The 27954-nt window shown below is 43.9% G+C and overlaps 1 protein-coding gene across 1 annotated transcript in view; it reads right to left on the minus strand.

Moving 5' to 3' along the window:
- Window positions 1-27954, minus strand: part of LOC138279109 (mucin-22-like) — a 386267-nt gene that overhangs the window by 313932 nt on the left and 44381 nt on the right. The window contains exon 9 of the mRNA XM_069219373.1: window positions 11467-11547. Coding sequence (XP_069075474.1) covers window positions 11467-11547 — 81 coding nt within the window. The remainder of the gene's footprint in view (window positions 1-11466; window positions 11548-27954) is intronic.

Raw genomic sequence — 27954 nt, forward strand, 5'->3', positions numbered from 1 at the left:
TGCCCCCTCTATGCCATCCTGGCATTGTTGGTACAATTCCATGATCCCAGTGGTCTGTAGCACAGACCCTGGTACTGCCAGACTGCCCTTCCTGGGGTTTCACTGCAGCTGCTGCTGCTGCCAACCCCTCAGACAGGCAGCTGCCCTCCTGGGGTCCAGCCAGGCCTGGCCCAGGATGGCAGAACAAAGAACTTCCTCTGAGAGAGGGTGTGACACCCTCTCCCTTTGGAAAATGGTGTGAAGGCAGGGGAGGAGTAGCCTCCCCCAGCCTCTGGAAATGCTTTGTTGGGCACAGATGTGCCCAATTCTGCATAAGCCAGTCTACACCGGTTCAGGGACCCCTTAGCCCCTGCTCTGGCGCAAAACTGGACAAAGGAAAGGGGAGTGACCACTCCCCTGACCTGCACCTCCCCTGGGAGGTGTCCAGAGCTCCTCCAGTGTGCTCCAGACCTCTGCCATCTTGGAAACAGAGGTGCTGCTGGCACACTGGACTGCTCTGAGTGGCCAGTGCCACCAGGTGACGTCAGAGACTCCTGCTGATAGGCTCCTTCAGGTGTTAGTAGCCTTTCCTCTCTCCTAGGTAGCCAAACCCTCTTTTCTGGCTATTTAGGGTCTCTGTCTCTGGGGAAACTTTAGATAACGAATGCATGAGCTCAGCCGAGTTCCTCTGCATCTCCCTCTTCACCTTCTGATAAGGAATCGACCGCTGACCGCGCTGGAAGCCTGCAAACCTGCAACATAGTAGCAAAGACGACTACTGCAACTCTGTAACGCTGATCCTGCCGCCTTCTCGACTGTTTTCCTGCTTGTGCATGCTGTGGGGGTAGTCTGCCTCCTCTCTGCACCAGAAGCTCCGAAGAAATCTCCCGTGGGTCGACGGAATCTTCCCCCTGCAACCGCAGGCACCAAAAAGCTGCATCTCCGGTCCCTTGGGTCTCCTCTCAGCACGACGAGCGAGGTCCCTCGAATCCAGCGACACCGTCCAAGTGACCCCCACAGTCCAGTGACTCTTCAGCCCAAGTTTGGTGGAGGTAAGTCCTTGCCTCACCTCGCTGGGCTGCATTGCTGGGAACCGCGACTTTGCAAGCTTCTCCGGCCCCTGTGCACTTCCGGCGGAAATCCTTCGTGCACAGCCAAGCCTGGGTCCACGGCACTCTAACCTGCATTGCACGACTTTCTAAGTTGGTCTCCGGCGACGTGGGACTCCTTTGTGCAACTTCGGCGAGCACCGTTTCACGCATCCTCGTAGTGCCTGTTTCTGGCACTTCTCCGGGTGCTACCTGCTTCAGTGAGGGCTCCTTGTCTTGCTCGACGTCCCCTCTCTCTGCAGGTCCAATTTGCGACCTCCTGGTCCCTCCTGGGCCCCAGCAGCGTCCAAAAACGCCAAACGCACGATTTGCGTGTAGCAAGGCTTGTTGGCGTCCATCCGGCGGGAAAACACTTCTGCACGACTCTACAAGGCGTGGGGGATCCATCCTCCAAAGGGGAAGTCTCTAGCCCTTGTCGTTCCTGCAGTATTCACAGTTCTTCAGCCTAGTAAGAGCTTCTTTGCACCAACCGCTGGCATTTCTTGGGCATCTGCCCATCTCCGAGCTGCTTGTGACTTTTGGACTTGGTCCCCTTGTTCCACAGGTACCTTCAGACAGGAATCCATCGTTGTTGCATTGCTGATTTGTGTTTTCCTTGCATTCTCCCTCTAACACGACTATTTGGTCCTTAGGGGAACTTTAGTGCACTTTGCACTCACTTTTCAGGGTCTTGGGGAGGGTTATTTTTCTAACTCTCACTATTTTCTAATAGTCCCAGCGACCCTCTACAAGGTCACATAGGTTTGGGGTCCATTCGTGGTTCACATTCCACTTTTGGAGTATATGGTTTGTGTTGCCCCTATCCCTATGTTTCCCCATTGCATCCTATTGTAACTATACATTGTTTGCACTGTTTTCTAAGACTATACTGCATATTTTTGCTATTGTGTATATATATCTTGTGTATATTTCCTATCCTCTCACTGAGGGTACACTCTAAGATACTTTGGCATATTGTCATAAAAATAAAGTACCTTTATTTTTAGTATAACTGTGTATTGTGTTTTCTTATGATATTGTGCATATGACACTAAGTGGTACTGTAGTAGCTTCACACGTCTCCTAGTTCAGCCTGAGCTGCTTTGCTAAGCTACCATTATCTATCAGCCTAAGCTGCTAGACACCCTATACACTAATAAGGGATAACTGGGCCTGGTGCAAGGTGCAAGTACCCCTTGGTACTCACTACAAGCCAGTCCAGCCTCCTACATTGGTTGTGCAGCGGTGGGATAAGTGCTTTGAGACTACTTACCACTCTTGTCATTGTACTTTTCATAAGAGAAAAATATACAAAACAAGGTCAGTGTATATACACATAGCCAAAAAGTTTTGCATTTCCTCTTTTCACTCTTTTCTAAGTGCTGAAAAGTACTTCTAAACTTTCAAAAAGTTCTTAAAAGTTTAAAAAGTTTTCTCTGTCTTTCCAAAAAGTTCTGAAAACTTTTTTCTCTTTGTCTATCACTTTAACTCTCTCTAAAAAATGTCTGGCACAGGCCAAAAAGTTGAACTGTCCAAACTTGCATATGATCACCTTAGCTGGAAAGGAGCAAGGAGTCTCTGCATAGAGAGAGGTTTGAGTGTAGGGAAGAATCCTTCCTTAGAACTGTTAATTAATATGCTTAGAGTACAGGATAAGGCCATAAGTGCCCAATCTGTAGAAAAAGTAGCTAATGGTTCTCAATCTGATCCAGGGACTCCCCCAGGAAAAGGTTCAGGAAAGAAACTTCTCAGCCTGCCCATTACTAGACAGTCTAGCATAGTTGGTACAGAGGTTGAATCACATCATACTGATGATGTGCTCTCACATTATGCTGGTAGCCAAGCTGTTAGGGTGCCCTTGGTAAGGGACAGGTCTCCTTCTGTTCATTCCCATCATACCTCTGTATCTAGAAATGTCCCTCCCACCCACCCTGATGACAGATTGTTAGAAAGGGAGCTCAATAGATTGAGAGTGGAGCAAACCAGACTGAAGCTCAAGAAGCAACAGCTGGATTTGGATAGACAGTCTTTAGAAGTAGAGAGGGAAAGACAGAAGTTGGGTTTAGAAACCCATGGTGGCAGCAGCAGTATTCCCCATAGTCATCCTGCAAAAGAGCATGATTCCAGGAATCTGCATAAGATAGTTCCCCCTTACAAGGAGGGGGATGACATTAACAAGTGGTTTGCTGCACTTGAGAGGGCCTGTGCTGTACAGGATGTCCCTCAAAAGCAGTGGGCTGCTATCCTATGGCTATCATTTACTGGAAAAGGTAGGGATAGGCTCCTTACTGTAAAAGAAAATGATGCTAACAATTTCCAAGTTCTTAAGAATGCACTCCTGGATGGTTATGGCTTAACCACTGAACAGTACAGGATAAAGTTCAGAGATACCAAAAAGGAGTCTTCACAAGACTGGGTTGATTTCATTGACCATTCAGTGAAGGCCTTGGAGGGGTGGTTACATGGCAGTAAAGTTACTGATTATGAAAGCCTGTATAACACAATCCTGAGAGAGCATATACTTAATAATTGTGTGTCTGATTTGTTGCACCAGTACCTGGTAGACTCTGATCTGACCTCTCCCCAAGAATTGGGAAAGAAGGCAGACAAATGGGTCAGAACAAGGGTGAACAGAAAAGTTCATACAGGGGGTGACAAAGATGGCAATAAGAAGAAAGATGGTGAAAAATCTCAAGATAAGCATGGGGATAAGGGTAAAACCAAAGATCCCACTTCAAATCTTAAACACTCTTCAGAGGGTGGGGATAAAACAAATTCTTCCTCTTCTTCCCAACCTGCACACATTAAAAAGCCTTGGTGCTTTGTGTGTAAAAACAGAGGCCATAAGCCAGGGGATAAGTCCTGTCCAGGTAAACCCCCTGAGCCTACCACCACTAATACATCAAGCTCTAGTGCCCCTAGCAGTAGTGGTACTAGTGGTGGGACTGCTGGCAACAGTCAAGCAAAGGGTGTAGTTGGGTTCACTTATGGGTCCATAGTGGAAACTGATGTAATCAGTCCCAAGACAGTTTCTGTCACACCTAGTGGCATTGGCCTTGCCACACTGGCTGCTTGTCCCCTTACAATGGATAAGTACAGGCAGACAGTTTCAATAAATGGTGTTGAGGCCTTGGCCTACAGGGACACAGGTGCCAGTTTCACTTTGGTGACTGAAAACCTAGTGCCTCCTGAACAACACATCATTGCACAACAGTATAAGATTATTGATGTCCATAACTCCACTAAGTTTCTTCCCTTAGCTATAATTCAGTTTAGTTGGGGTGGAGTTACTGGCCCTAAGCAGGTGGTGGTATCACCTAGCTTACCTGTAGACTGTCTCTTAGGTAATGACCTAGAGGCCTCAGGTTGGGCTGATGTAGAGTTTTATGCCCATGCAGCCATGCTGGGCATCCCTGAGGAATTGTTCCCTCTCATTTCAAGTGAAATGAAAAAGCAAAGGAGAGAAGGCCTGAAAACTCAGGATCCCTCTCCATCAACAGGTAAAAAGGGTATCACAGTATCCCCTAACCACCCTACCATTCAGGATACTATTCCTGTGGTGGGAGAAACCTCTCCTGGGGTGGCACCTGTTCCAAGGGAATCATCAGCTGGCAAAGCTGGACTCCCTGAGGTGGAAGTACCTCTCTGTGGGATAACTAACATTGGTGAGAAAAACAGCACCATTTTAGTTAACATGGAGCATCCCTCCAACCCTCCCAGAGAAACTTTAGTGCAGAAACCCTGCACTACCTCACAACACTTAGGACAGCATCCCTGCCCTAGTGTGGAGCTCATAGGACAGCATCCCTGCCCTGCTCCAACTCAAGAGAAACAGCATCCCTGTTCTCTCTTCCAGCCAGATGGACAAAGTTTTTGCCCAGCTATGGCTTTTCTGAGACAGCATCCCTGTCTGGCATTTCCATCACTACAAATAGGTTCAGTGGACAATTCCCACTGCTCTAACCTAAAACTTACTGATAGAAACTCTGAAAATACATCTTCACATTGTTGCTTAGCTAAAAAACTTCAAACAGGGTGGTTTACATCCCCACAGGGAAGTAACCATATAGTGGATGATAAAGGGAGTAACCAGTCTATTGCAGAGCTACTCTCTACTTATCACCACTTAGACAATAAAGTCTCAACTGGCCAAGGTTAGCCTTATTGTCCTTCGTTTGGGGGGGGGTTGTGTGAGAAGGTAGCCTCTTTCTAGCCTTGTTACCCCCACTTTTGGCCTGTTTGTGAGTGTATGTCAGGGTGTTTGTCACTGTTTTCACTGTCTCACTGGGATCCTGATAGCCAGGCCTCAGTGCTCATAGTGAAAACACCATGTTTTCAGTATGGTTGTTATGTGTCACTGGGATCCTGCTGGTCAGGACCCCAGTGCTCATAGGTTTGTGGCCTATATGTATGTGTCACTGGGACCCTGTCACACAGGGCCCCAGTGCTCATAGGTGTGCATGTGTATGTTCCCTGTGTGGTGCCTAACTGTCTCACTGAGGCTCTGCTAACCAGAACCTCAGTGGTTATGCTCTCTCATTACTTTCAAATTGTCACTGACAGGCTAGTGACCATTTTTACCAATTTACATTGGCTTACTGGAACACCCTTATAATTCCCTAGTATATGGTACTGAGGTACCCAGGGTATTGGGGTTCCAGGAGATCCCTATGGGCTGCAGCATTTCTTTTGCCACCCATAGGGAGCTCTGACAATTCTTACACAGGCCTGCCACTGCAGCCTGAGTGAAATAACGTCCACGTTATTTCACAGCCATTTTACACTGCACTTAAGTAACTTATAAGTCACCTATATGTCTAACCTTTACCTGGTAAAGGTTAGGTGCAAAGTTACTTAGTGTGAGGGCACCCTGGCACTAGCCAAGGTGCCCCCACATTGTTCAGAGCCAATTCACTGAACTTTGTGAGTGCGGGGACACCATTACACGCGTGCACTACATATAGGTCACTACCTATATGTAGCTTCACCATGGTAACTCCGAATATGGCCATGTAACATGTCTTTGATCATGGAATTGCCCCCTCTATGCCATCCTGGCATTGTTGGTACAATTCCATGATCCCAGTGGTCTGTAGCACAGACCCTGGTACTGCCAGACTGCCCTTCCTGGGGTTTCACTGCAGCTGCTGCTGCTGCCAACCCCTCAGACAGGCAGCTGCCCTCCTGGGGTCCAGCCAGGCCTGGCCCAGGATGGCAGAACAAAGAACTTCCTCTGAGAGAGGGTGTGACACCCTCTCCCTTTGGAAAATGGTGTGAAGGCAGGGGAGGAGTAGCCTCCCCCAGCCTCTGGAAATGCTTTGTTGGGCACAGATGTGCCCAATTCTGCATAAGCCAGTCTACACCGGTTCAGGGACCCCTTAGCCCCTGCTCTGGCGCAAAACTGGACAAAGGAAAGGGGAGTGACCACTCCCCTGACCTGCACCTCCCCTGGGAGGTGTCCAGAGCTCCTCCAGTGTGCTCCAGACCTCTGCCATCTTGGAAACAGAGGTGCTGCTGGCACACTGGACTGCTCTGAGTGGCCAGTGCCACCAGGTGACGTCAGAGACTCCTGCTGATAGGCTCCTTCAGGTGTTAGTAGCCTTTCCTCTCTCCTAGGTAGCCAAACCCTCTTTTCTGGCTATTTAGGGTCTCTGTCTCTGGGGAAACTTTAGATAACGAATGCATGAGCTCAGCCGAGTTCCTCTGCATCTCCCTCTTCACCTTCTGATAAGGAATCGACCGCTGACCGCGCTGGAAGCCTGCAAACCTGCAACATAGTAGCAAAGACGACTACTGCAACTCTGTAACGCTGATCCTGCCGCCTTCTCGACTGTTTTCCTGCTTGTGCATGCTGTGGGGGTAGTCTGCCTCCTCTCTGCACCAGAAGCTCCGAAGAAATCTCCCGTGGGTCGACGGAATCTTCCCCCTGCAACCGCAGGCACCAAAAAGCTGCATCTCCGGTCCCTTGGGTCTCCTCTCAGCACGACGAGCGAGGTCCCTCGAATCCAGCGACACCGTCCAAGTGACCCCCACAGTCCAGTGACTCTTCAGCCCAAGTTTGGTGGAGGTAAGTCCTTGCCTCACCTCGCTGGGCTGCATTGCTGGGAACCGCGACTTTGCAAGCTTCTCCGGCCCCTGTGCACTTCCGGCGGAAATCCTTCGTGCACAGCCAAGCCTGGGTCCACGGCACTGTAACCTGCATTGCACGACTTTCTAAGTTGGTCTCCGGCGACGTGGGACTCCTTTGTGCAACTTCGGCGAGCACCGTTTCACGCATCCTCGTAGTGCCTGTTTCTGGCACTTCTCCGGGTGCTACCTGCTTCAGTGAGGGCTCCTTGTCTTGCTCGACGTCCCCTCTCTCTGCAGGTCCAATTTGCGACCTCCTGGTCCCTCCTGGGCCCCAGCAGCGTCCAAAAACGCTAAACGCACGATTTGCGTGTAGCAAGGCTTGTTGGCGTCCATCCGGCGGGAAAACACTTCTGCACGACTCTACAAGGCGTGGGGGATCCATCCTCCAAAGGGGAAGTCTCTAGCCCTTGTCGTTCCTGCAGTATTCACAGTTCTTCAGCCTAGTAAGAGCTTCTTTGCACCAACCGCTGGCATTTCTTGGGCATCTGCCCATCTCCGAGCTGCTTGTGACTTTTGGACTTGGTCCCCTTGTTCCACAGGTACCTTCAGACAGGAATCCATCGTTGTTGCATTGCTGATTTGTGTTTTCCTTGCATTCTCCCTCTAACACGACTATTTGGTCCTTAGGGGAACTTTAGTGCACTTTGCACTCACTTTTCAGGGTCTTGGGGAGGGTTATTTTTCTAACTCTCACTATTTTCTAATAGTCCCAGCGACCCTCTACAAGGTCACATAGGTTTGGGGTCCATTCGTGGTTCACATTCCACTTTTGGAGTATATGGTTTGTGTTGCCCCTATCCCTATGTTTCCCCATTGCATCCTATTGTAACTATACATTGTTTGCACTGTTTTCTAAGACTATACTGCATATTTTTGCTATTGTGTATATATATCTTGTGTATATTTCCTATCCTCTCACTGAGGGTACACTCTAAGATACTTTGGCATATTGTCATAAAAATAAAGTACCTTTATTTTTAGTATAACTGTGTATTGTGTTTTCTTATGATATTGTGCATATGACACTAAGTGGTACTGTAGTAGCTTCACACGTCTCCTAGTTCAGCCTGAGCTGCTTTGCTAAGCTACCATTATCTATCAGCCTAAGCTGCTAGACACCCTATACACTAATAAGGGATAACTGGGCCTGGTGCAAGGTGCAAGTACCCCTTGGTACTCACTACAAGCCAGTCCAGCCTCCTACACCCTCTTCAGGCCTTCACTGGTCATCTTGCTGTTGCTTAGCAACTAGTACTCATGAGGAGAAACTTTGCTCAGACAGAGGTAATGAGTAAAAATGAGAAAATAATGTAGTAACACTAGCATAAATATGTTATGACGCATAATTTGTCTTCTCTTGCTGTATAATTTTGTCAACCCTACCACACAATTTCATCAACCCATGCTCCATCTTTCCAATAAACCCTTCCTTTTGCAAAGACAGCTATTTTTAATATGATGACAGACCATGAAGTAACCCATTCTTGAAGCCACTGTCAAGTCCTACCTCTAAAGTCTACATCTCATTTTAAATGATGAAGCCATTGAGCTCAGAGGTTAAATGTGAGGAACCCTTTTGACTCAATTGTGGGTGGTGGCCCACTAGTACATCAATAGCAAAATTACCATAAACAGTTGGGTCCTAAACTTCTGTAAAATTTAGACATCCTAAGAGGAGATTAGAGACCGGACCCCGTTACCTCTGGTTCTTCTGGATAGCACCAGTGACTACATTGGGTAGTTGATTTGTGCTTTGAAACATTTTGTGGCACCCCTTTAAATTTCTTAGCTACCGGACAGTCAGTAGCTTAAATTTATTCCATCCTTTCAAAGATTACTTGTTGATAGAGCTTTGCAAACAACAGTGTAGAAATTGCACACTTGAAAGTTGTGATGCTGTGGACTCTGGTATTCCAGGGTTTCAACCTGCTGAATAGGGTTAACCCACTGATCACAAGAAATATTTCAGTTCTGAGCTGTGCATTGTTACAATTAGAAGTGTTTCACTGAAGTATTGTTTCCAGTCTTCACCTGGTGAAAATCATGCAGAGAAACAGTGCAATTTGCAATAAGTTTAGAATTATGATTGGGGCACAAATGGATGTTTTCACCCAAATAGGGATTTGCAAAGTGTCTGAATGACCTGAGTATTTGTTGATGGTGAATCTCCTGCTCTTTGAATAAATAAGGAAGTTTCTTCTTTCTTCAAAGGCAATAAGCCATCCAAGGGAAAGTTTTTTAAATAGCCCTTGAAAACATACCAGTATAGTTGCTTCTCACTGAGGCACATCATTGTGATCCCTGCTAGTAATGCACAGGCGCCGGCACTTAATTGATGGCTTCAATTCCCTGTTGTACAACGGAAGTCCTATACTAGTACTAAATGCTCAGCTTTAGTTGAGCAGAATTGTGTATATTTAGTACAATTTTTAAGTTCATGGACATGGGCCTTTTCATGAGGCGCGAGGCATGGCTAAAGTCTTTTAACTTGAAAGGCATGAGCTAGACAAAGTAACTGACCAACTGCTCGATGACAAGACCTCTCTTCGATCCACCCTGGAAGAAATTGCTCAAGCAGTACAACTAAAACACAGACAGCCAAATGGAGGACCACCATCCAGAAGTAGTCATCTGAATCACAGAATCATAGCATTCCTTTTGGTTGTCCAGTGCTTTCTAGTCCTGAAAGGAGAGGTGTTCTTCTTCAAACTACATCACTACGTACTTTCTCTGTAGCAATTCATTTGATGATGGCCTTAGTGATTGTACCTCAACTGCCTATAGACCAGACATTTTATTTAATATATTTCTACCTACGTTTCACACGTTTACAAATAAAACTTTAGCTTACTTTAAACATCAGATGCTCCATTTAAGCCAGTTTTATAATAGCTAATCTATGTCACCGGATCCATTTGCTCATCCTAATTCGCATGAAGAAATCCAGCAAGGTGAAACTACATCTTCCAGTCTTTCTACAGGTCATTTTTTTTTAAGAATGTCATATCTTTCTTTCTTGTTCTACATTTGTAAGTTCAGTTAACCAGTTGCTTCATTTAATTGTAGTTCTCTGTTAAAAAATATTTTGTTCTTATTTTAATTTTATACATAAATATTAGACATGTTAAGCTGTGTAGACACCTGATACATAACATGCTTAATGTTTCTGCCTCTGAAGTCCATTGTATGGTGAATTGCTATATCAAAAGTTCTTTTTTTCTTTTGTAATGCCCCTACAATTTTTGTAGTATATTTCAAATAAAACGACTTTTTAGGTTTTCTAAACTCTATCACACATCTCTTTCTAACCCACCTCCCTTTTTAGGTTGAGCATAACAGCGCAGAAGCGCTGCTTTTTTCTGCGCGTTGTTATCTGTTTGTACTTTTATCCACACCCAGCCCTCACGCCCATTACTATCGCTCGTCGATGGGCTTGCCCTAAAAAAATCCTTTGTTATCATTGCTAAATGTTTCACGTGTGTCCCTCCTTGGGGCGCTTTGGTTACTGCCTTTGACATCGACCCTGTTACATGGCTAATTGCACTTTTGCTGGTATGTTTGATTGCAAGCAAACTTGTTTTTCCTTTTGTGTGTCTCCTTCATGCTCATGGTGTGAGGCTTTGAATCGGGTTGCATGTGTGAAATTGGATTACTTTTCATTTTCAATATATGTGGCAAGAAAAGTCCAGTTAGGGGTTTACAATAATTACAGCTCTAACTCGAGCAAATGTGAGACCTATTGCATTGCAAATGCTTGTTTTTAAATAGAGTCTGTTTTCCTTAAAGAAAAACAGGATGTATTTAAACAAAAAAATGAAAAGTTTTCTTTTAATTTTTTTAAGAGTAGGCACTGGTCTGTGTACATTCTGCGTGCTCTGAAAAAATGTTGGTGCCCCATTGGCAAAGGGGAAGGGGTCCCCTGGGGGTCCCTTCCAATTTGTGCATTGTTTACCCCTAATTAAAATTTTTGGTAAAATGCGAATGTTTTGCAACCGTCTTCTCAGTCTCATAACATTCGCAAATACCAATGAGAGTGGGTATTAGGAATGGACACTCATCAGACACCCCATTCTAATACCGAATCGCAAACCCTATTTTGCAAGTCAGTAAAAGGTTACTGATTCGCAAAATAGGGTTAGTACATGTAGAAAGGCTTTTTTAGCAGTAGAAAATAACCGAATATGCCATTTGTGACTGCAGTAATTCTTTCATACATGTGTCCCTCAGTTACCAATAAATCATTCAGCAGAAATAAAGACACAAAGTGTACCTGTTGTCTCAGGATGTGTGCTGCTTGTGGTGGTCGCAGGTGTTGTGGTGCCTGCGGTGGTTGCTTCTGTAGTGCTCATTCCTGTTAAAAACAGATACACAGATTGTCAGTGGTGCAAGTACTGATACTAACTACCTCTCCTTGTAACATTATAATTGTTGAAATAAGTAATAACGCCAATGAGGTAGACAAAAGCGAAACCTCCTAAATCGACCCATGAAAGAGTAAGTCTCATGGGTGAGACAGGCACCTCTAAAGTAACACTTCAATATATTTTGAAATCTTGCATGTCATTAGGATACATAAACCTTTGACTCCGTTTATGACACACACCTCTAGGCGCATAGCTCCCCTCTTCAGGCCTTCACTGGTCATCTTTCTGTTGCTTAGCAACTGGTACTCATGAGGAGAAACTTTGCTCAGACAGTGGTAATGAGTAAAAATGAGAAAATAATGTAGTAATACTAGCATAAATATGTTATGCTGCATAATTTGTCTTCTCTTGCTATATAATTTAGTCAACCCTACCACACAATTTCATCAACCCATGCTCCATCTATCCAATAAACCCTTCCTTTAGCAAGGGCAGCTATTTTTAATATGATGACAGACCGCGAAGTAACCCATTCTTGAAGCCACTGTCAAGTCCTACCTCTAAAGTCTACATCTCCCTTTTAAATGATGAAGCCATTGAGCTCAGTGGTTAAATGTGGGGAACCCTTTTGACTCAATTGTGGGTGGTGGCCCACTAGTACATCTATAGCAAAATTATCATAAACAGTTGGGTCCTAAACTTCTGTAAAATTTAGAAATCCTAAGAGGACTTTAGAGACCGGACCCCTTTTACCTCTGGATCTTCTGGATAGCACCAGTCACTACATTGGGTAGTTGATTTGTGCTTTGAAATATTTTGTGGCACCCGTTTAAATTTCTTAGGTACCGGACAGTCAGTAGTTTACATTTTTTCCATCCTTTCAAAGATTACTTGTTGATAGAGCCTTGCAAAAAACAGTGCAGAAATTGCACACTTGAAAGTTGTGATGCTGTGGACTGTGGTATTCCAGGGTTTCAACCTGCTGAATAGGGTTAACCCACTGATCGCAAGAAAGATCTCAGTTCTGAGCTGTGCATTGTTGCAATTAGCAGTATTTGACTGAAGTATTGTTTCCAGTCTTAACCTGGTGAAAATCATGCTGAGAAACAGTGCAATTTGCAATAAGTTTAGAATTATGATTGGAGGAACAAATGGTTGTTTTCACCCAAATAGGGATTTGCAAAGTGTCTGAATGACCTGAGTATTTGTTGATGGTGAATCCCCTGCTCTTTGAATAAATAAGGTAGTTTCTTCTTTCTTCAAAGGCAATAAGCCATCCAAGGAAAGTTTTTTAAATAGCCCTGGAAAACATACCAGTATAATTGTTTCTCACTGAGGCACATCATTGTGATCCCTGCTAGTAAGGCACAGGTGCTGGCACTTAATTGATGGCTTCAATTCCCTGTTGTCCAACGAAAGTCCTATACTAGTACTAAATGCTCAGCTTTAGTTGAGCAGAATTGTGTATATTTAGTACAATTTTTAAGTTCATGGACATGGGCCTTTTCATGAGGCGTGAGGCATGGCTAAAGTCTTTTAACTTGAAAGGCATGAGCTAGACAAAGTGTAGGAAAGTACCATCTTGCCTGGCATGTTACCCCCATTTTTCACTGTATATATGTTGTTTTAGTTGTATGTGTCACTGGGACCCTGCCAGCCAGGGCCCCAGTGCTCATAAGTGTGCCCTGGATGTGTTACCTGTGTTATGACTAACTGTCTCACTGAGGCTCTGCTATTCAGAACCTCAGTGGTTATGCTCTCTCATTTCTTTCCAAATTGTCACTAACAGGCTAGTGACCAATTTCACCAATTTACATTGGCATACTGGAACACCCTTATAATTCCCTAGTATATGGTACTGAGGTACCCACGGTATTGGGGTTCCAGGAGATCCCTATGGGCTGCAGCATTTCTTGTGCCACCCATAGGGAGATCTGACAATTCTTACACAGGCCTGCCATTGCAGCCTGAGTGAAATAACGTCCACGTTATTTCACAGGCATTTACCATTGCACTTAAGTAACTTATAAGTCACCTATATGTCTAACCTTTACCTGGTAAAGGTTGGGTGCTAAGGTACTTAGTGTGTGGGCACCCTGACACTAGCCAAGGTGCTCCCACATTGTTCAGGGCAAATTCCCCGGACTTTGTGAGTACGGGGACACCATTACACGTGTGCACTATACATATCTCACGACATATGTATAGCGTCACAATGGTAACTCCGAACATGGCCATGTAACATGTCTAGGATCATGGAATTGTCACCCCAATGCCATTCTGGCATTGGGGAGACAATTCCATGATCCCCTGAGTCTCTAGCTCAGACCCGGGTACTGCCAAACTACCTTTCCCGGGGTTTCACTGCAGCTGCTGCTGCTGCCAACCCATCAGACAGGTTTCTGCCCTCCTGGGGTCCAGCCAGGCTTGGCCCAGGAAGGCAGAACAAAGGACTTCCTCAGAGAGAGGGTGTTACACCCTCTCCCTTTGGAAAAAGGTGTCAGGGCTGGAGAGGAGTAGCCTCCCCCAGCCTCTGGAAATGCTCCGATGGGCACAGATGGTGCCCATCTCTGCATAAGCCAGTCTGCACCGGTTCAGGGATCCCTGAGCCCTGCTCTGGCGCGAAACTGGACAAAGGAAAGGGGAGTGACCACTCCCCTGACCTGCACCTCCCCTGGGAGGTGCCCAGAGCTCCTCCAGTGTGCTCCAGACCTCTGCCATCTTGGAAACAGAGGTGCTGCTGGCACACTGGACTGCTCTGAGTGGCCAGTGCCAGCAGGCTACGTCAGAGACTCCTTCTGATAGGCTCCTTCAGATGTTGCTAGGCTATCCTCTCTCCTAAGTAGCCAAACCTCCTTTTCTGGCTATTTAGGGTCTCTGCTTTGGGGAATTCCTTAGATAACGAATGCAAGAGCTTATCAGAGTTCCTCTGCATCTCTCTCTTCACCTTCTACCAAGGAATCGACCGCTGACTGCTCTGGAAGCCTGCAAAACTGCAACAAAGTAGCAAAGACGACTACTGCGACCTTGTAACGCTGATCCGGCCGCCTTCTCAACTGTTTTCCTGGTGGTGCATGCTGCGGGGTTAGTCTGCCTCCTCTCTGCACTAGAAGCTCCGAAGAAATCTCCCGTGGGTCGACGGAATCTTCCCCCTGCAACCGCAGGCACCAAAGAACTGCATCACCGGTCCTCTGGGTCTCCTCTCAGCATGACGAGCGAGGTCCCTTGAACTCAGCAACTCTGTCCAAGTGACTCCGACAGTCCAGTGACTCTTCAGTCCAAGTTTGGTGGAGGTAAGTCCTTGCCTCCCCACGCTAGACTGCATTGTTGGGAATCGCGTGTTTTGCAGCTACTCCGGCTCCTGTGCACTCTTCCAGGATTTCCTTTGTGCACAGCCAAGCCTGTGTCCCCGGCACTCTAACCTGCAGTGCACGACCTCCTGAGTTGTCTTCCGGCGTCGTGGGACCCTCCTTTGTGACTTTGGGTGAGCTCCGGTTCATTCCACTTCTTAGTGCCTCTTCTGGCACTTCTGCTGGTGCTGCTTGTTTTTGAGTGGGCTCTTTGTCTTTCTGGATGCCCCCTCTGTCTCCTCACGCAATTGGCAACATCCTGGTCCCTCGTGGGCCACAGCAGCATCCAAAAACCCTAACAGCGACCCTTGCAGCTAGCAAGGCTTGTTTGCGGTCTTTCTGCACGGAAACACCTCTGCACGACTCTTCACGACGTGGGACATCCATCCTCCAAAGGGGAAGTTTCTAGCCCTTGTCATTCTTGCAGAATCCACAGCTTCTACCATCCGGTGGCAGCTTCTTTGCACCCACAGCTGGCATTTTCTGGGCATCTGCCCACTCCCGACTTGATCGTGACTTTTGGACTTGGTCCCCTGTGAAAAAACAGGGCTGATTGCAGAGGCCCCCTAACTTTTTGCCCCCATTTTCCACTTTTTGCTGGTGTTTTCCTGACTCTGATGGTGCCCTGGGTACTGCTAACCAGTCCCAGGGCCTGTGCTCTGTGTACAATGGATATGCAAATTAGGCTAATTATAATTGGCTAAGTTAACCTACCTATAAGTCCCTAGTATATGGTAGGGCATGTAGGTTTAGGGACAACAGCATAGGTAGTGCACCCATAGGTGCACTGCTGAGGTGCCCAGTGTCATTTTAAAGGCAGGCTTGCCTTGCTGGCTGCTTTTAAATTAAAGTTATATGCAAATTCGACTTTGGAATTAAAAGTAGTTCCAAAGTCTTAAACTACCTTATTTTTTACATATAAGTCACCCCTAAGGTGTGCCCTATGTGCCCCTGGGGCTGGGTGCCATGTAACTATAAGCAGGGACTTTATAAAAATAGTTTTATAAGCCCTGCTGAGGTAAAAACAGCCAAATTCGTTTTTCCCTCATTGTAGTGAATGGCCTTCATAGGCTAGAATGGGGAGACTTTATTTTAATTTTTAAAGTCTCCTTAAATGATGCATACCAAGAGTTTGGTATCAAATTAATTGTTGTAATAAATCCCACAACTTCCAGTTGTTGGATCTAATATAACTTGTTCAGGTAAAGAGTTTTAAACTTTACCTGAAAAGTTACCAATTTCAGCCCTGCATTGTTTTTACTGCTGTGCTCTGATTGGCCAGCCTCAGAGCAGCTTGGCCAAGCTGCCTTGATGAGGTGTGAAGTGGCCTGGCTTCACACAAAGGAATGTGCCTGTGGGAGGGAATCTCCCCTCAGCAGATGGTGAGGCAGGAAGGGGGAGGGCTGCCAAACTGGTTTTCTAAGGCAGAGAAGGACATTTGGAGCAACCAGCAACACCCCCACATCCTGCAACCCCAGACAACTAGGTGCCCCCTTGATTAGATTAGGAGAGGGCAGGAGAGGGGTGTGTTTATGATTTTTAGCCACACCAGTGGGTGGGCTCAGCCAGATGTAACCTCCAAAAATCAGATTCAGCCATGATGGATTTTTAGAGGATGTTGCCTCCTGGGATTGATTTTTGCCACACTTCCCAGGAAGTGGTCATCACAGGGGGAAGGACCCTGCACCTGATTGGAGAACCAGGACCCCCCTGCTTTTCACCCAGGAGCAAGGATAAAACTGGCAGACCTTCACCCACACCTCAGTTCCCTATCACATCCAACAAGGAAGAACAACAGAAGAAGAACTGCCCTGCTGGACCCCTGGCCTGCACCTGGAACCTGCACTCAGAAGGACTGCACCAGCTGCACACTTGGGCTTCACCACAAGAAGGACTTTGCCTGGCTTCAACTGGTTCAAGGAGGGACTCCCTGTTTGCTACAGGTGAAAAATTGCTATCCAGAGTCCCCTGCACCAACTCCTGAAGAAAGCGACCAGCTGACCACTGTCCAGTGGCCAAAAAGGAGTTTGCGCCAGGTGCATTCTGGGAGTTGTAGTCCGCACCCCCCAAGGACCATCTAAGAACTTCTGGACCCTTGGGGTGAGCCGTGGACCCCAAAAGAACCTTAAAAGGACATCTGGGAGAAGCCCCAGAAGTTTGGAGAAGTTTGGAGAATTTTTGTAAAAAAGCTCCATAGAGGGACCGACCCGCCGCGGCAACTCTAGCCGGCTTGCCTCAACCGCGACCCGGTCTGATTTGCTGGTTCGTCCCGGTAAAGAAAAACCTCCGAAAAAGAGACTAAGTCCGAAGGTAAAAATTTGACTGGGACCTCCCAGCCATCGTATCCAAGAAGGGCTCCATGGACGTCGGATCAAGATCCAGGTTTACCCCGGTCGAAGGATTTTCACCTCGAAAAAACGACTAAGTCCGAAGGTAAAAATCTCCACCGAGGATTCCAGCATTGCGTATCCGGAGAAGGGCTCCAGGAGGTCGGATTGGACTGGCAGGTTCGTCCCGCTGAAGAAAATCTTCAAAAAAAAGACTAAGGGGGTCATTCTAACCCTTGCTGTAAAAACCGCCAGGGCGAATGACCGCGGTAGCACCGCCAACAGGCTGGCGGTGCACCGCTGGGCATTCTGACCGCGGCGGTTCAGCCGTGGCCAGAAACGGAAAGTCGGCGGTGTATCGCCGACTTTCCGCTGCCCATGAGAATCCTCCATGGCGGCAGAGCAAGTGGTGCAAGTACCGATACTAACTACCTCTCCTTGTAACATTATAATTTTTGAAATAAGTAATAGCGCCCATGAGGTAGACAAAAGCGAAACCTCCTAAACCGACCCATGAAAGAGTAAGTCTCATGGGTGAGACAGGCACCTCTAAAGTAACACGTCAATATATTTTTAAATCTTGAATGTCATTAGGATACATAGACCTTTGACTCCGTTTATGACACACACCTCTAGGCGCATAGCTCCCCTCTTCAGGCCTTCACTGGTCATCTTGCTGTTGCTTAGCAACTAGTACTCATGAGGAGAAACTTTGCTCAGACAGTGGTAATGAGTAAAAATGAGAAAATAATGTTGTAACACTAGCATAAATATGTTATGACGCATAATTTGTCTTCTCTTGCTGTATAATTTAGTCAACCCTACCACACAATTTCATCAACCCATGCTCCATCTTTCCAATAAACCCTTCCTTTAGCAAGGGGAGCTATTTTTAATATGATGACAGACCGTGACATATCCCATTCTTGAAGCCACTGTCAAGTCCTACCTCTAAAGTCTACATCTCATTTTAAATGATGAAGCCATTGAGCTCAGTGGTTAAATGTGAGGAACCCTTTTGACTCAATTGTGGGTGGTGGCCCACTAGTACATCTATAGCAAAATTACCATAAACAGTTGGGTCCTAAACTTCTGTAAAATTTAGACATCCTAAGAGGAGATTAGAGACCGGACCCCGTTACCTCTGGTTCTTCCGGATAGCACCAGTGACTACATTGGATAGTTGATTTGTGCTTTGAAATATTTTGTGGCACCCCTTTAAATTTCTTAGGTACCGGACAGTCAGTAGCTTACATTTCTTCCATCCTTTCAAAGATTACTTGTTGATAGAGCCTTGCAAAAAACAGTGCAGAAATTGTACACTTGAAAGTTGTGATGCTGTGGACTGTGGTATTCCAGGGTTTCAACCTGCTGAATAGGGTTAAACCACTGATCGCAAGAAAGATCTCAGTTCTGAGCTGTGCATTGTTGCAATTAGCAGTGTTTGACTGAAGTATTGTTTCCAGTCTTAACCTGGTGAAAATCATGCAGAGAAACAGTGCAATTTGCAATGCGTTTCGAATTATTATTGGGGCACAAATGGCTGTTTTCACCCAAATAGGGATTTGCAAAGTGTCTGAATGACCTGTGTATTTGTTGATGGTGAATCCCCTGCTCTTTGAATAAATAAGGTAGTATCTTCTTTCTTCAAAGGCAATAAGCCATCCAAGGGAAAGTTTTTTAAATAGCCCTTGAAAACATACCAGTATAGTTGTTTCTCACTGAGGCACATCATTGTGATCCCTGCTAGTAATGCACAGGCGCCGGCACTTAATTGATGGCTTCAATTCCCTGTTGTCCAACAAAAGTCCTATACTAGTACTAAATGCTCAGCTTTAGTTGAGCAGAATTGTGTATATTTAGTACACTTTTAAGTTCATAGATATGGGCCTTTTCATGAGGCGCGAGGCATGGCTAAAGTCTTTTAACTTAAAAGGCATGAGCTAGACAAAGTAACTGACCAACTGCTCGATGACAAGACCTCTCTTCGATCCACCCTGGAAGAAATTGCTCAAGCAGTACAACTAAAACACAGACAGCCAAATGGAGGACCACCATCCAGAAGTAGTCATCTGAACCACAGAATCATAGCATTCCTTTTGGTTGTCCAGTGCTTTCTAGTCCTGAAAGGAGAGACGTTCTTCTTCAAACTACATCACTACGTACTTCCTCTGTAGCAATTCCTTTAATGATGGCCTTAGTGATTGTACCTCAACTGCCTTTAAACTAGGCATTTTATTTCATATATTTCTACCTATGTTTCACATGTTTACAAATAAAACTTTAGCTTACTTTAAACGTCAAATGCTCCATTTAAGCGTTTTTTATAATAGCTAATCTATGTCACCGGATCCATTTGCACATCCTAATTCGCATGAAGAAATCCAGCAAGGTGAAACTACATCTTCCAGTCTTTCTACAGGTCATTTATTTCTAAGAATGTCAGGTCTTTCTTTCTTGTTCTACATTTGTAAGTTCAGTTAACCAGTTGCTTCATTTAATTGTAGTTCTCTGTGAAAAAATATTTTGTTCATATTTTAATTTTATACATAAATATTAGACATGATAAGCTGTGTAGACACCTGATACATAACATGCTTAATGTTTCTGCCTCTGAAGTCCATTGTCTGGGAATTGCTATATCAAAAGTCATTTTGTTCTTTTGCAATGCCCCTACAATTTCTGTAGTATATTTCAAATAAAACGACTTTTTAGGTTTTCTAAACTCTACCACACATCTCTTTCTAACCCACCTCCCTTTTTAGGTTGAGCATAACAGCGCAGAAGCGCTGCTTTTTTCTATGCGATGTTATCTGTTTGTACTTTTAACCGCACCCCGCCCTCACGCACATCACTATCGCTCATTCATGGGCTTGCCCTACAAAAATCCTTTGTCATCATTGGTAAATGTTACACGTTTGTCCCTCCTTGGGGTGCTTTGGTTACCGCCTTTGACATCTACCCATTAACATGGCTAATTGCACTTTTGCTGGTATGTTTGATTGCAAGCAAACTTGTTTTTCCTTTTTTGTATCTCCTTCATGCTCATGGTGTGGGGCTTTGAATCGGGTCGCATGTGTGAAATTGAATTACTTTTCATTTTCAATATATGTGGCAAGAAAAGTCCAGTTAGGGGTTCACAATAATAACAGCTCTAACTCGAGCAAATGTGAGACCTATTGCATTGCAAATGCTTGTTTTTAAATAGAGTCTGTTTTCCTTAAAGAAAAACAGGATGTATTTCAACAAAAAAATGAAAAGTTTTCTTTGAATTTTTTAAGAGTAGGCACTTGTCTGTGTATATTCTGCGTGCTCTAAAAAAATGTTGGTGCCCCCATTGACAAAGGGGAAGGGGTCCCCTGGGGGCCACTTCCAATTTGTGCATTGTTTACTCCTAATTAAATTTTGGGGTAAAATGCGAATGTTTTGCAACCGTATTCTCGGTCTCATAACATTCGCAAATACCAATGAGAGTGGTTATTAGGAATGGACACTCATCACACACCTCATCCTAATACGGAATCGCAAACACTATTGTGCACGTCAGTAAAAGGTTACCGATTCGCAAAATACGGTTAGTACATGTAGAAAGGCTTTTTTAGCAGTAGAAAATAACCCAATATGCCATTTGTGAATGCTAAATTCTTTCATAGATGTGTCCCTCAGTTACCAATAAATCATTCAGCAGAAATAAAGACACAAAGTGTACCTGTTGTCTCAGAATGTGTGCTGCTTGTGGTAGTCGCAGGTGTTGTGGTGCCTGCGGTGGTTGCTGCTGTAGTGCTCATTCCTGTTAAAAACAGATACACAGATTGTCAGTGGTGCAACTACTGATACTAACTACCTCTTCTTGAAACATTATAATTGTTGAAATAAGTAATAACGCCCATGAGGTAGACAAAAGCAAAACCTCCCAAACCGACCCATGAAAGAGTAAGTCTCATGGGTGAGACAGGCACCTCTAAAGTAACACGTCAATAAATGTTTAAATCTTGAATGTCATTATGATACATAGACCTTTGACTCTGTTTATGACACACACCTCTAGGCGCTTAGCTCCCCTGTTCAGGCCTTCACTGGTCATCTTGCTGTTGCTTAGCAACTAGTACTCATGAGGAGAAACTTTGCTCAGACAGTGGTAATGAGTAAAAATTAGAAAATAATGTAGTAACACTAGCATAAATATGTTATGACGCATAATTTGTCTTCTCTTGCTGTATAATTTAGTCAACCCTACCACACAATTTCATCAACACATGCTCCATCTTTCCAATAAACCCTTCCTTTAGCAAGGGCAGCTATTTTTAATATGGTGACAGACCGTGAAGTAACCCATTCTTGAAGCCACTGTCAAGTCCTACCTCTAAAGTCTACATCTCATTTCAAATGATGAAGCCATTGAGCTCAGCGGTTAAATGTGAGGAACCCTTTTGACTCAATTGTGGGTGGTGGTCCACTAGTACATCTATAGCAAAATTACCATAAACAGTGTGGTCCTAAACTTCTGTAAAATTTAGACATCCTAAGAGGAGATTAGAGACCGGACCCCGTTACCTCTGGTTCTTCTGGATAGCACCAGTGACTACATTGGATAGTTGATTTGTGCTTTGAAACATTTTGCGGCACCCCTTTAAATTTCTTAGCTACCGGACAGTCAGTAGCTTACATTTCTTCCATCCTTTCAAAGATTACTTGTTGATAGAACCTTGCAAACAACAGTGCAGAAATTGCACACCTGAAAGTTGTGATGCTGTGGACTGTGGTATTCCAGGGTTTCAACCTGCTGAATAGGGTTAACCCACTGATCGCAAGAAAGATCTCAGTTCTGAGCTGTGCATTGTTGCAATTAGCAGTGTTTGACTGAAGTATTGTTTCCAGTCTTAACCTGGTAAAAATCATGCCGAGAAACAGTGCAATTTGCAATACGTTTAGAATTATTATTGGGGCACAAATGGTTGTTTTCACCCAAATAGGGATTTGCAAAGTGTCTGAATGACCTGAATATTTGTTGATGGTGAATCCCCTGCTCTTTGAAGAAATAAGGTATTATCTTCTTTCTTCAAAGGCAATAAGCCATCCAAGGAAAAGTTTTTTAAATAGCCCTTGAAAACAAACTAGTACAGTTGTTTCTCACGGAGGCACATCATTGTGATCACTGCTAGTAATGCACAGGCGCCGGCACTTAATTGATGGCTTCAATTCCCTGTTGTCCAACCAAAGTCCTATACTAATACTAAATGCTCAGCTTTAGTTGAGCAGAATTGTGTATATTTAGTACAATATTTAAGTTCATGGACATGGGCCTTTTCATGAGGCGCGAGGCATGGCTAAAGTCTTTTAACTTGAAAGTCATGAGCTAGACAAAGTAACTGACCAACTGCTCGATGACAAGACCTCTCTTCGATCCACCCTGGAAGAAATTGCTCAAGCAGTACAACTAAAACACAGACAGCCAAATGGAGGACCACCATCCAGAAGTAGTCATCTGAATCACAGAATCATAGCATTCCTTTTGGTTGTCCAGTGCTTTCTAGTCCTGAAAGGAGAGAAATTCTTCTTCAAACTACATCACTACATACTTCCTCTGTAGCAATTCCTTTGATGATGGCCTTAGTGATTGTACCTCAACTGCCTTTAGACCAGACATTTTATTTCATATATTTCTACCTATGTTTCACACGTTTACAAATAAAACTTTAACTTACTTTAAACGTCAAATGCTCCATTTAAGCGAGTTTTATAATAGCTAAACTATGTCACCGGATCCATTTGCTCATCCTAATTCGCATGAAGAAATCCAGCAAGGTGAAACTACATCTTCCAGTCTTTCTACAGGTCATTTATTTTTAAGAATGTCAGGTCTTTCTTTCTTGTTCTACATTTGTAAGTTCAGTTAACCAGTTGCTTCATTTAATTGTAGTTCTCTGTGAAAAAATATTTTGTTCTTATTTTAATTTTATACATAAATATTAGGCATGTTGAGCTGTGTAGACACCTGATACATAACATGCTTAATGTTTCTGCCTCTGAAGTCCATTGTCTGGTGAATTGCTATATCAAAAGTTATTTTTTTCTTTTGCAATGCCCCTACAATTTCTGGAGTACATTTCAAATAACATTACTTTTTGGGTTTTCTAAACTCTACCACACATCTCTTTCTAACCCACCTCCCTTTTTAGGTTGAGCATAACAGCGCAGAAGCGCTGCTTTTTTCTATGCGTTGTTATCTGTTTGTACTTTTATCCGCACCCCGCCCTCACGCCCATTACTATCGCTCGTTCATGGGCTTGCCCTACAAAAATCCTTTGTTATCATTGGTAAATGTTACACGTTTTTCCCTCCTTGGGGCGCTTTGGTTACCGCCTTTGACATCTACCCATTAACATGGCTAATTGCACTTTTGCTGGTATGTTTGATTGCAAGCAAACTTGTTTTCCCTTTTTTGTGTCTCCTTCATGCTCATGGTGTGAGTCTTTGAATCGGGTCGCATGTGTGAAATTGAATTACGTTTCATTTTCAATATATGTGGCAAGAAAAGTCCAGTTAGGGGTTCACAATAATAACAGCTCTAACTCGAGCAAATGTGAGACCTATTGCATTGCAAATGCTTGTTTTTAAATAGAGTCTGTTTTCCTTAAAGAAAAACAGGATGTATTTCAACAAAAAAATGAAAAGTTTTCTTTTCATTTTTTAAGAGTAGGCACTGGTCTGTGTATATTCTGCGTGCTCTGAAAAAATGTTGGTGCCCCCATTGACAAAGGGGAAGGGGTCCCCTGGGGGCCACTTCCAATTTGTGCATTGTTTACTCCTAATTAAATTTTGGGGTAAAATGCGAATGTTTTGCAACCGTATTCTCGGTCTCATAACATTCGCAAATACCAATGAGAGTGGTTATTAGGAATGGACACTCATCACACACCCCATCCTAATAGGGAATTCCAAACCCTATTGTGCACGTCAGTAAAAGGTTACCGATTCGCAAAATACGGTTAGTACATGTAGAAAGGCTTTTTTAGCAGTAGAAAATAACCCAATATGCCATTTGTGACTGCTAAATTCGAAAATAACCCAATATGCCATTTGTGACTGCTAAATTCTTTCATAGATGTGTCCCTCAGATACCAATAAATCATTCAGCAGAAATAAAGACACAAAGTGTACCTGTTGTCTCAGGATGTGTGCTGCTTGTGGTAGTCTCAGGTGTTGTGGTGCCTGCGGTGGTTGCTGCTGCAGTGCTCATTCCTGTTAAAAACAGATACACAGATTGTCAGTGGTGCAAGTACCGATACTAACTACCTCTCCTTGTAACATTATAATTGTTGAAATAAGTAATAACGCCCATGAGGTAGACAAAAGTGAAACCTACCAAACCGACCCATGAAAGAGTAAGTCTCATGGGTGAGACAGGCGCCTCTAAAGTAACACGTCAATACATTTTTAAATCTTGAATGTCATTAGGATACATAGACCTTTGACTCTGTTTATGACACACACATCTAGACGCATAGCTCCCCTCTTCAGGCCTTCACTGGTCATCTTGCTGTTGCTTAGCAACTAGTACTCATGAGGAGAAACTTTGCTCAGACAGTGTAATGAGTAAAACTGAGAAAATAATGTAGTAACACTAGCATAAATATGTTATGATGCATAATTTGTCTTCTCTTGCCGTATAATTTAGTCAACCCTACCACACATTTTCATCAACCCATGTTCCATCTTTCCAATAAACCCTTCCTTTTGCTAGGACAGCTATTTTTAATATGACGACAGACCATGAAGTAACCCATTCTTGAAGCCACTGTCAAGTCCTACCTCTAAAGTCTACATCTCATTTTAAATGATGAAGCCATTGAGCTCAGCGGTTAAATGTGAGGAACCCTTTTGACTCAATTGTGGGTGGTGGCCCACTAGTACATCTATAGCAAAATTACCATAAACAGTTGGGTCCTAAACTTCTGTAAAATTTAGACATCCTAAGAGGAGATTAGAGACCGGACCCCGTTACCTCTGGTTCTTCTGGATAGCAACAGTGACTAAATTGGATAGTTGATTTGTGCTTTGAAACATTTTGTGGCACCCCTTTAAATTTCTTAGCTACCGGACAGTCAGTAGCTTACATTTCTTCCATCCTTTCAAAGATTACTTGTTGATAGAGCCTTGCAAACAACAGTGCAGAAATTGCACACTTGAAAGTTGTTATTCTGTGGACTGTGGTATTCCAGGGTTTCAACCTGCTGAATAGGGTTAACCCACTGATCGCAAGAAAGATCTCAGTTCTGAGCTGTGCATTGTTGCAATTAGCAGTGTTTGACTGAAGTATTGTTTCCAGTCTTAACCTGGTGAAAATCATGCCGAGAAACAGTGCAATTTGCAAAAAGTTTAGAATTATTATTGGGGCACAAATGGTTGTTTTCACCCAAATAGGGATTTGCAAAGTGTCTGAATGACCTGAGTATTTGTTGATGGTGAATCCCCTGCTCTTTGAATAAATAAGGTAGTATCTTCTTTCTTCAAAGGCAATAAGCCATCCAAGGGAAAGTTTTTTAAATAGCCCTTGAAAACATACCAGTATAGTTGTTTCTCACTGAGGCACATCATTGTGATCACTGCTAGTAATGCACAGGCGCCGGCAATTAATTGATGGCTTCAATTCCCTGTTGTCCAAAGAAAGTCCTATACTAGTACTAAATGCTCAGCTTTAGTTGAGCAGAATTGTGTATATTTATTACAATTTTTAAGTTCATGGACATGGGCCTTTTCATGAGGCGCGAGGCATGGCTAAAGTCTTTTAACTTGAAAGTCATGAGCTAGACAAAGTAACTGACCAACTGCTCGATGACAAGACCTCTCTTCGATCCATCTTGGAAGAAATTGCTCAAGCAGTACAACTAAAACACAGACAGCCAAATGGAGGACCACCATCCAGAAGTAGTCATCTGAATCACAGAATCATAGCATTCCTTTTGGTTGTCCAGTGCTTTCTAGTCCTGAAAGGAGAGACGGTCTACTTCAAACTACATCACTGCGTACTTCCTCTGCAGCAATTCCTTTGATGATGGCCTTAGTGATTGTACCTCAACTGCCTATAGACCAGACATTTTATTTCATATATTTCTACCTACGTTTCACACGTTTAGAAATAAAACTTTAGCTTACTTTAAACGTCAAATGCTCCATTTAAGCCAGTTTTATAATAGCTAATCTATGTCACCGGATCCATTTGCTCATCCTAATTCGCATGAAGAAATCCAGCAAGGTGAAACTACATCTTCCAGTCTTTCTACAGGTCATTTTTTTTTAAGAATGTCATATCTTTCTTTCTTGTTCTACATTTGTAAGTTCAGTTAACCAGTTGCTTCATTTAATTGTAGTTCTCTGTGAAAAAATATTTTGTTCTTATTTTAATTTTATACATAAATATTAGGCATGTTGAGCTGTGTAGACACCTGATACATAACATGCTTAATGTTTCTGCCTCTGAAGTCCATTGTCTGGTGAATTGCTATATCAAAAGTTATTTTTTTCTTTTGCAATGCCCCTACAATTTCTGGAGTACATTTCAAATAACATTACTTTTTGGGTTTTCTAAACTCTACCACACATCTCTTTCTAACCCACCTCCCTTTTTAGGTTGAGCATAACAGCGCGGAAGCGCTGCTTTTTTCTATGCGTTGTTATCTGTTTGTACTTTTATCCGCACCCCGCCCTCACGCCCATTACTATCGCTCGTTCTTGGGCTTGCCCTACAAAAATCCTTTGTTATCATTGGTAAATGTTACACGTTTTTCCCTCCTTGGGGCGCTTTGGTTACCGCCTTTGACATCTACCCATTAACATGGCTAATTGCACTTTTGCTGGTATGTTTGATTGCAAGCAAACTTGTTTTCCCTTTTTTGTGTCTCCTTCATGCTCATGGTGTGAGTCTTTGAATCGGGTCGCATGTGTGAAATTGAATTACGTTTCATTTTCAATATATGTGGCAAGAAAAGTCCAGTTAGGGATTCACAATAATAACAGCTCTAACTCGAGCAAATGTGAGACCTATTGCATTGCAAATGCTTGTTTTTAAATAGAGTCTGTTTTCCTTAAAGAAAAACAGGATGTATTTCAACAAAAAAATGAAAAGTTTTCTTTTCATTTTTTAAGAGTAGGCACTGGTCTGTGTATATTCTGCGTGCTCTGAAAAAATGTTGGTGCCCCCATTGACAAAGGGGAAGGGGTCCCCTGGGGGCCACTTCCAATTTGTGCATTGTTTACTCCTAATTAAATTTTGGGGTAAAATGCGAATGTTTTGCAACCGTATTCTCGGTCTCATAACATTCGCAAATACCAATGAGAGTGGTTATTAGGAATGGACACTCATCACACACCCCATCCTAATAGGGAATTCCAAACCCTATTGTGCACGTCAGTAAAAGGTTACCGATTCGCAAAATACGGTTAGTACATGTAGAAATGCTTTTTTAGCAGTAGAAAATAACCCAATATGCCATTTGTGACTGCTAAATTCGAAAATAACCCAATATGCCATTTGTGACTGCTAAATTCTTTCATAGATGTGTCCCTCAGATACCAATAAATCATTCAGCAGAAATAAAGACACAAAGTGTACCTGTTGTCTCAGGATGTGTGCTGCTTGTGGTAGTCGCAGGTGTTGTGGTGCCTGCGGTGGTTGCTGCTGCAGTGCTCATTCCTGTTAAAAACAGATACACAGATT

The sequence above is a fragment of the Pleurodeles waltl genome, chromosome 2_2 (assembly GCF_031143425.1).
Source record: "Pleurodeles waltl isolate 20211129_DDA chromosome 2_2, aPleWal1.hap1.20221129, whole genome shotgun sequence".
Lineage (NCBI taxonomy): Eukaryota > Metazoa > Chordata > Amphibia > Caudata > Salamandridae > Pleurodeles > Pleurodeles waltl.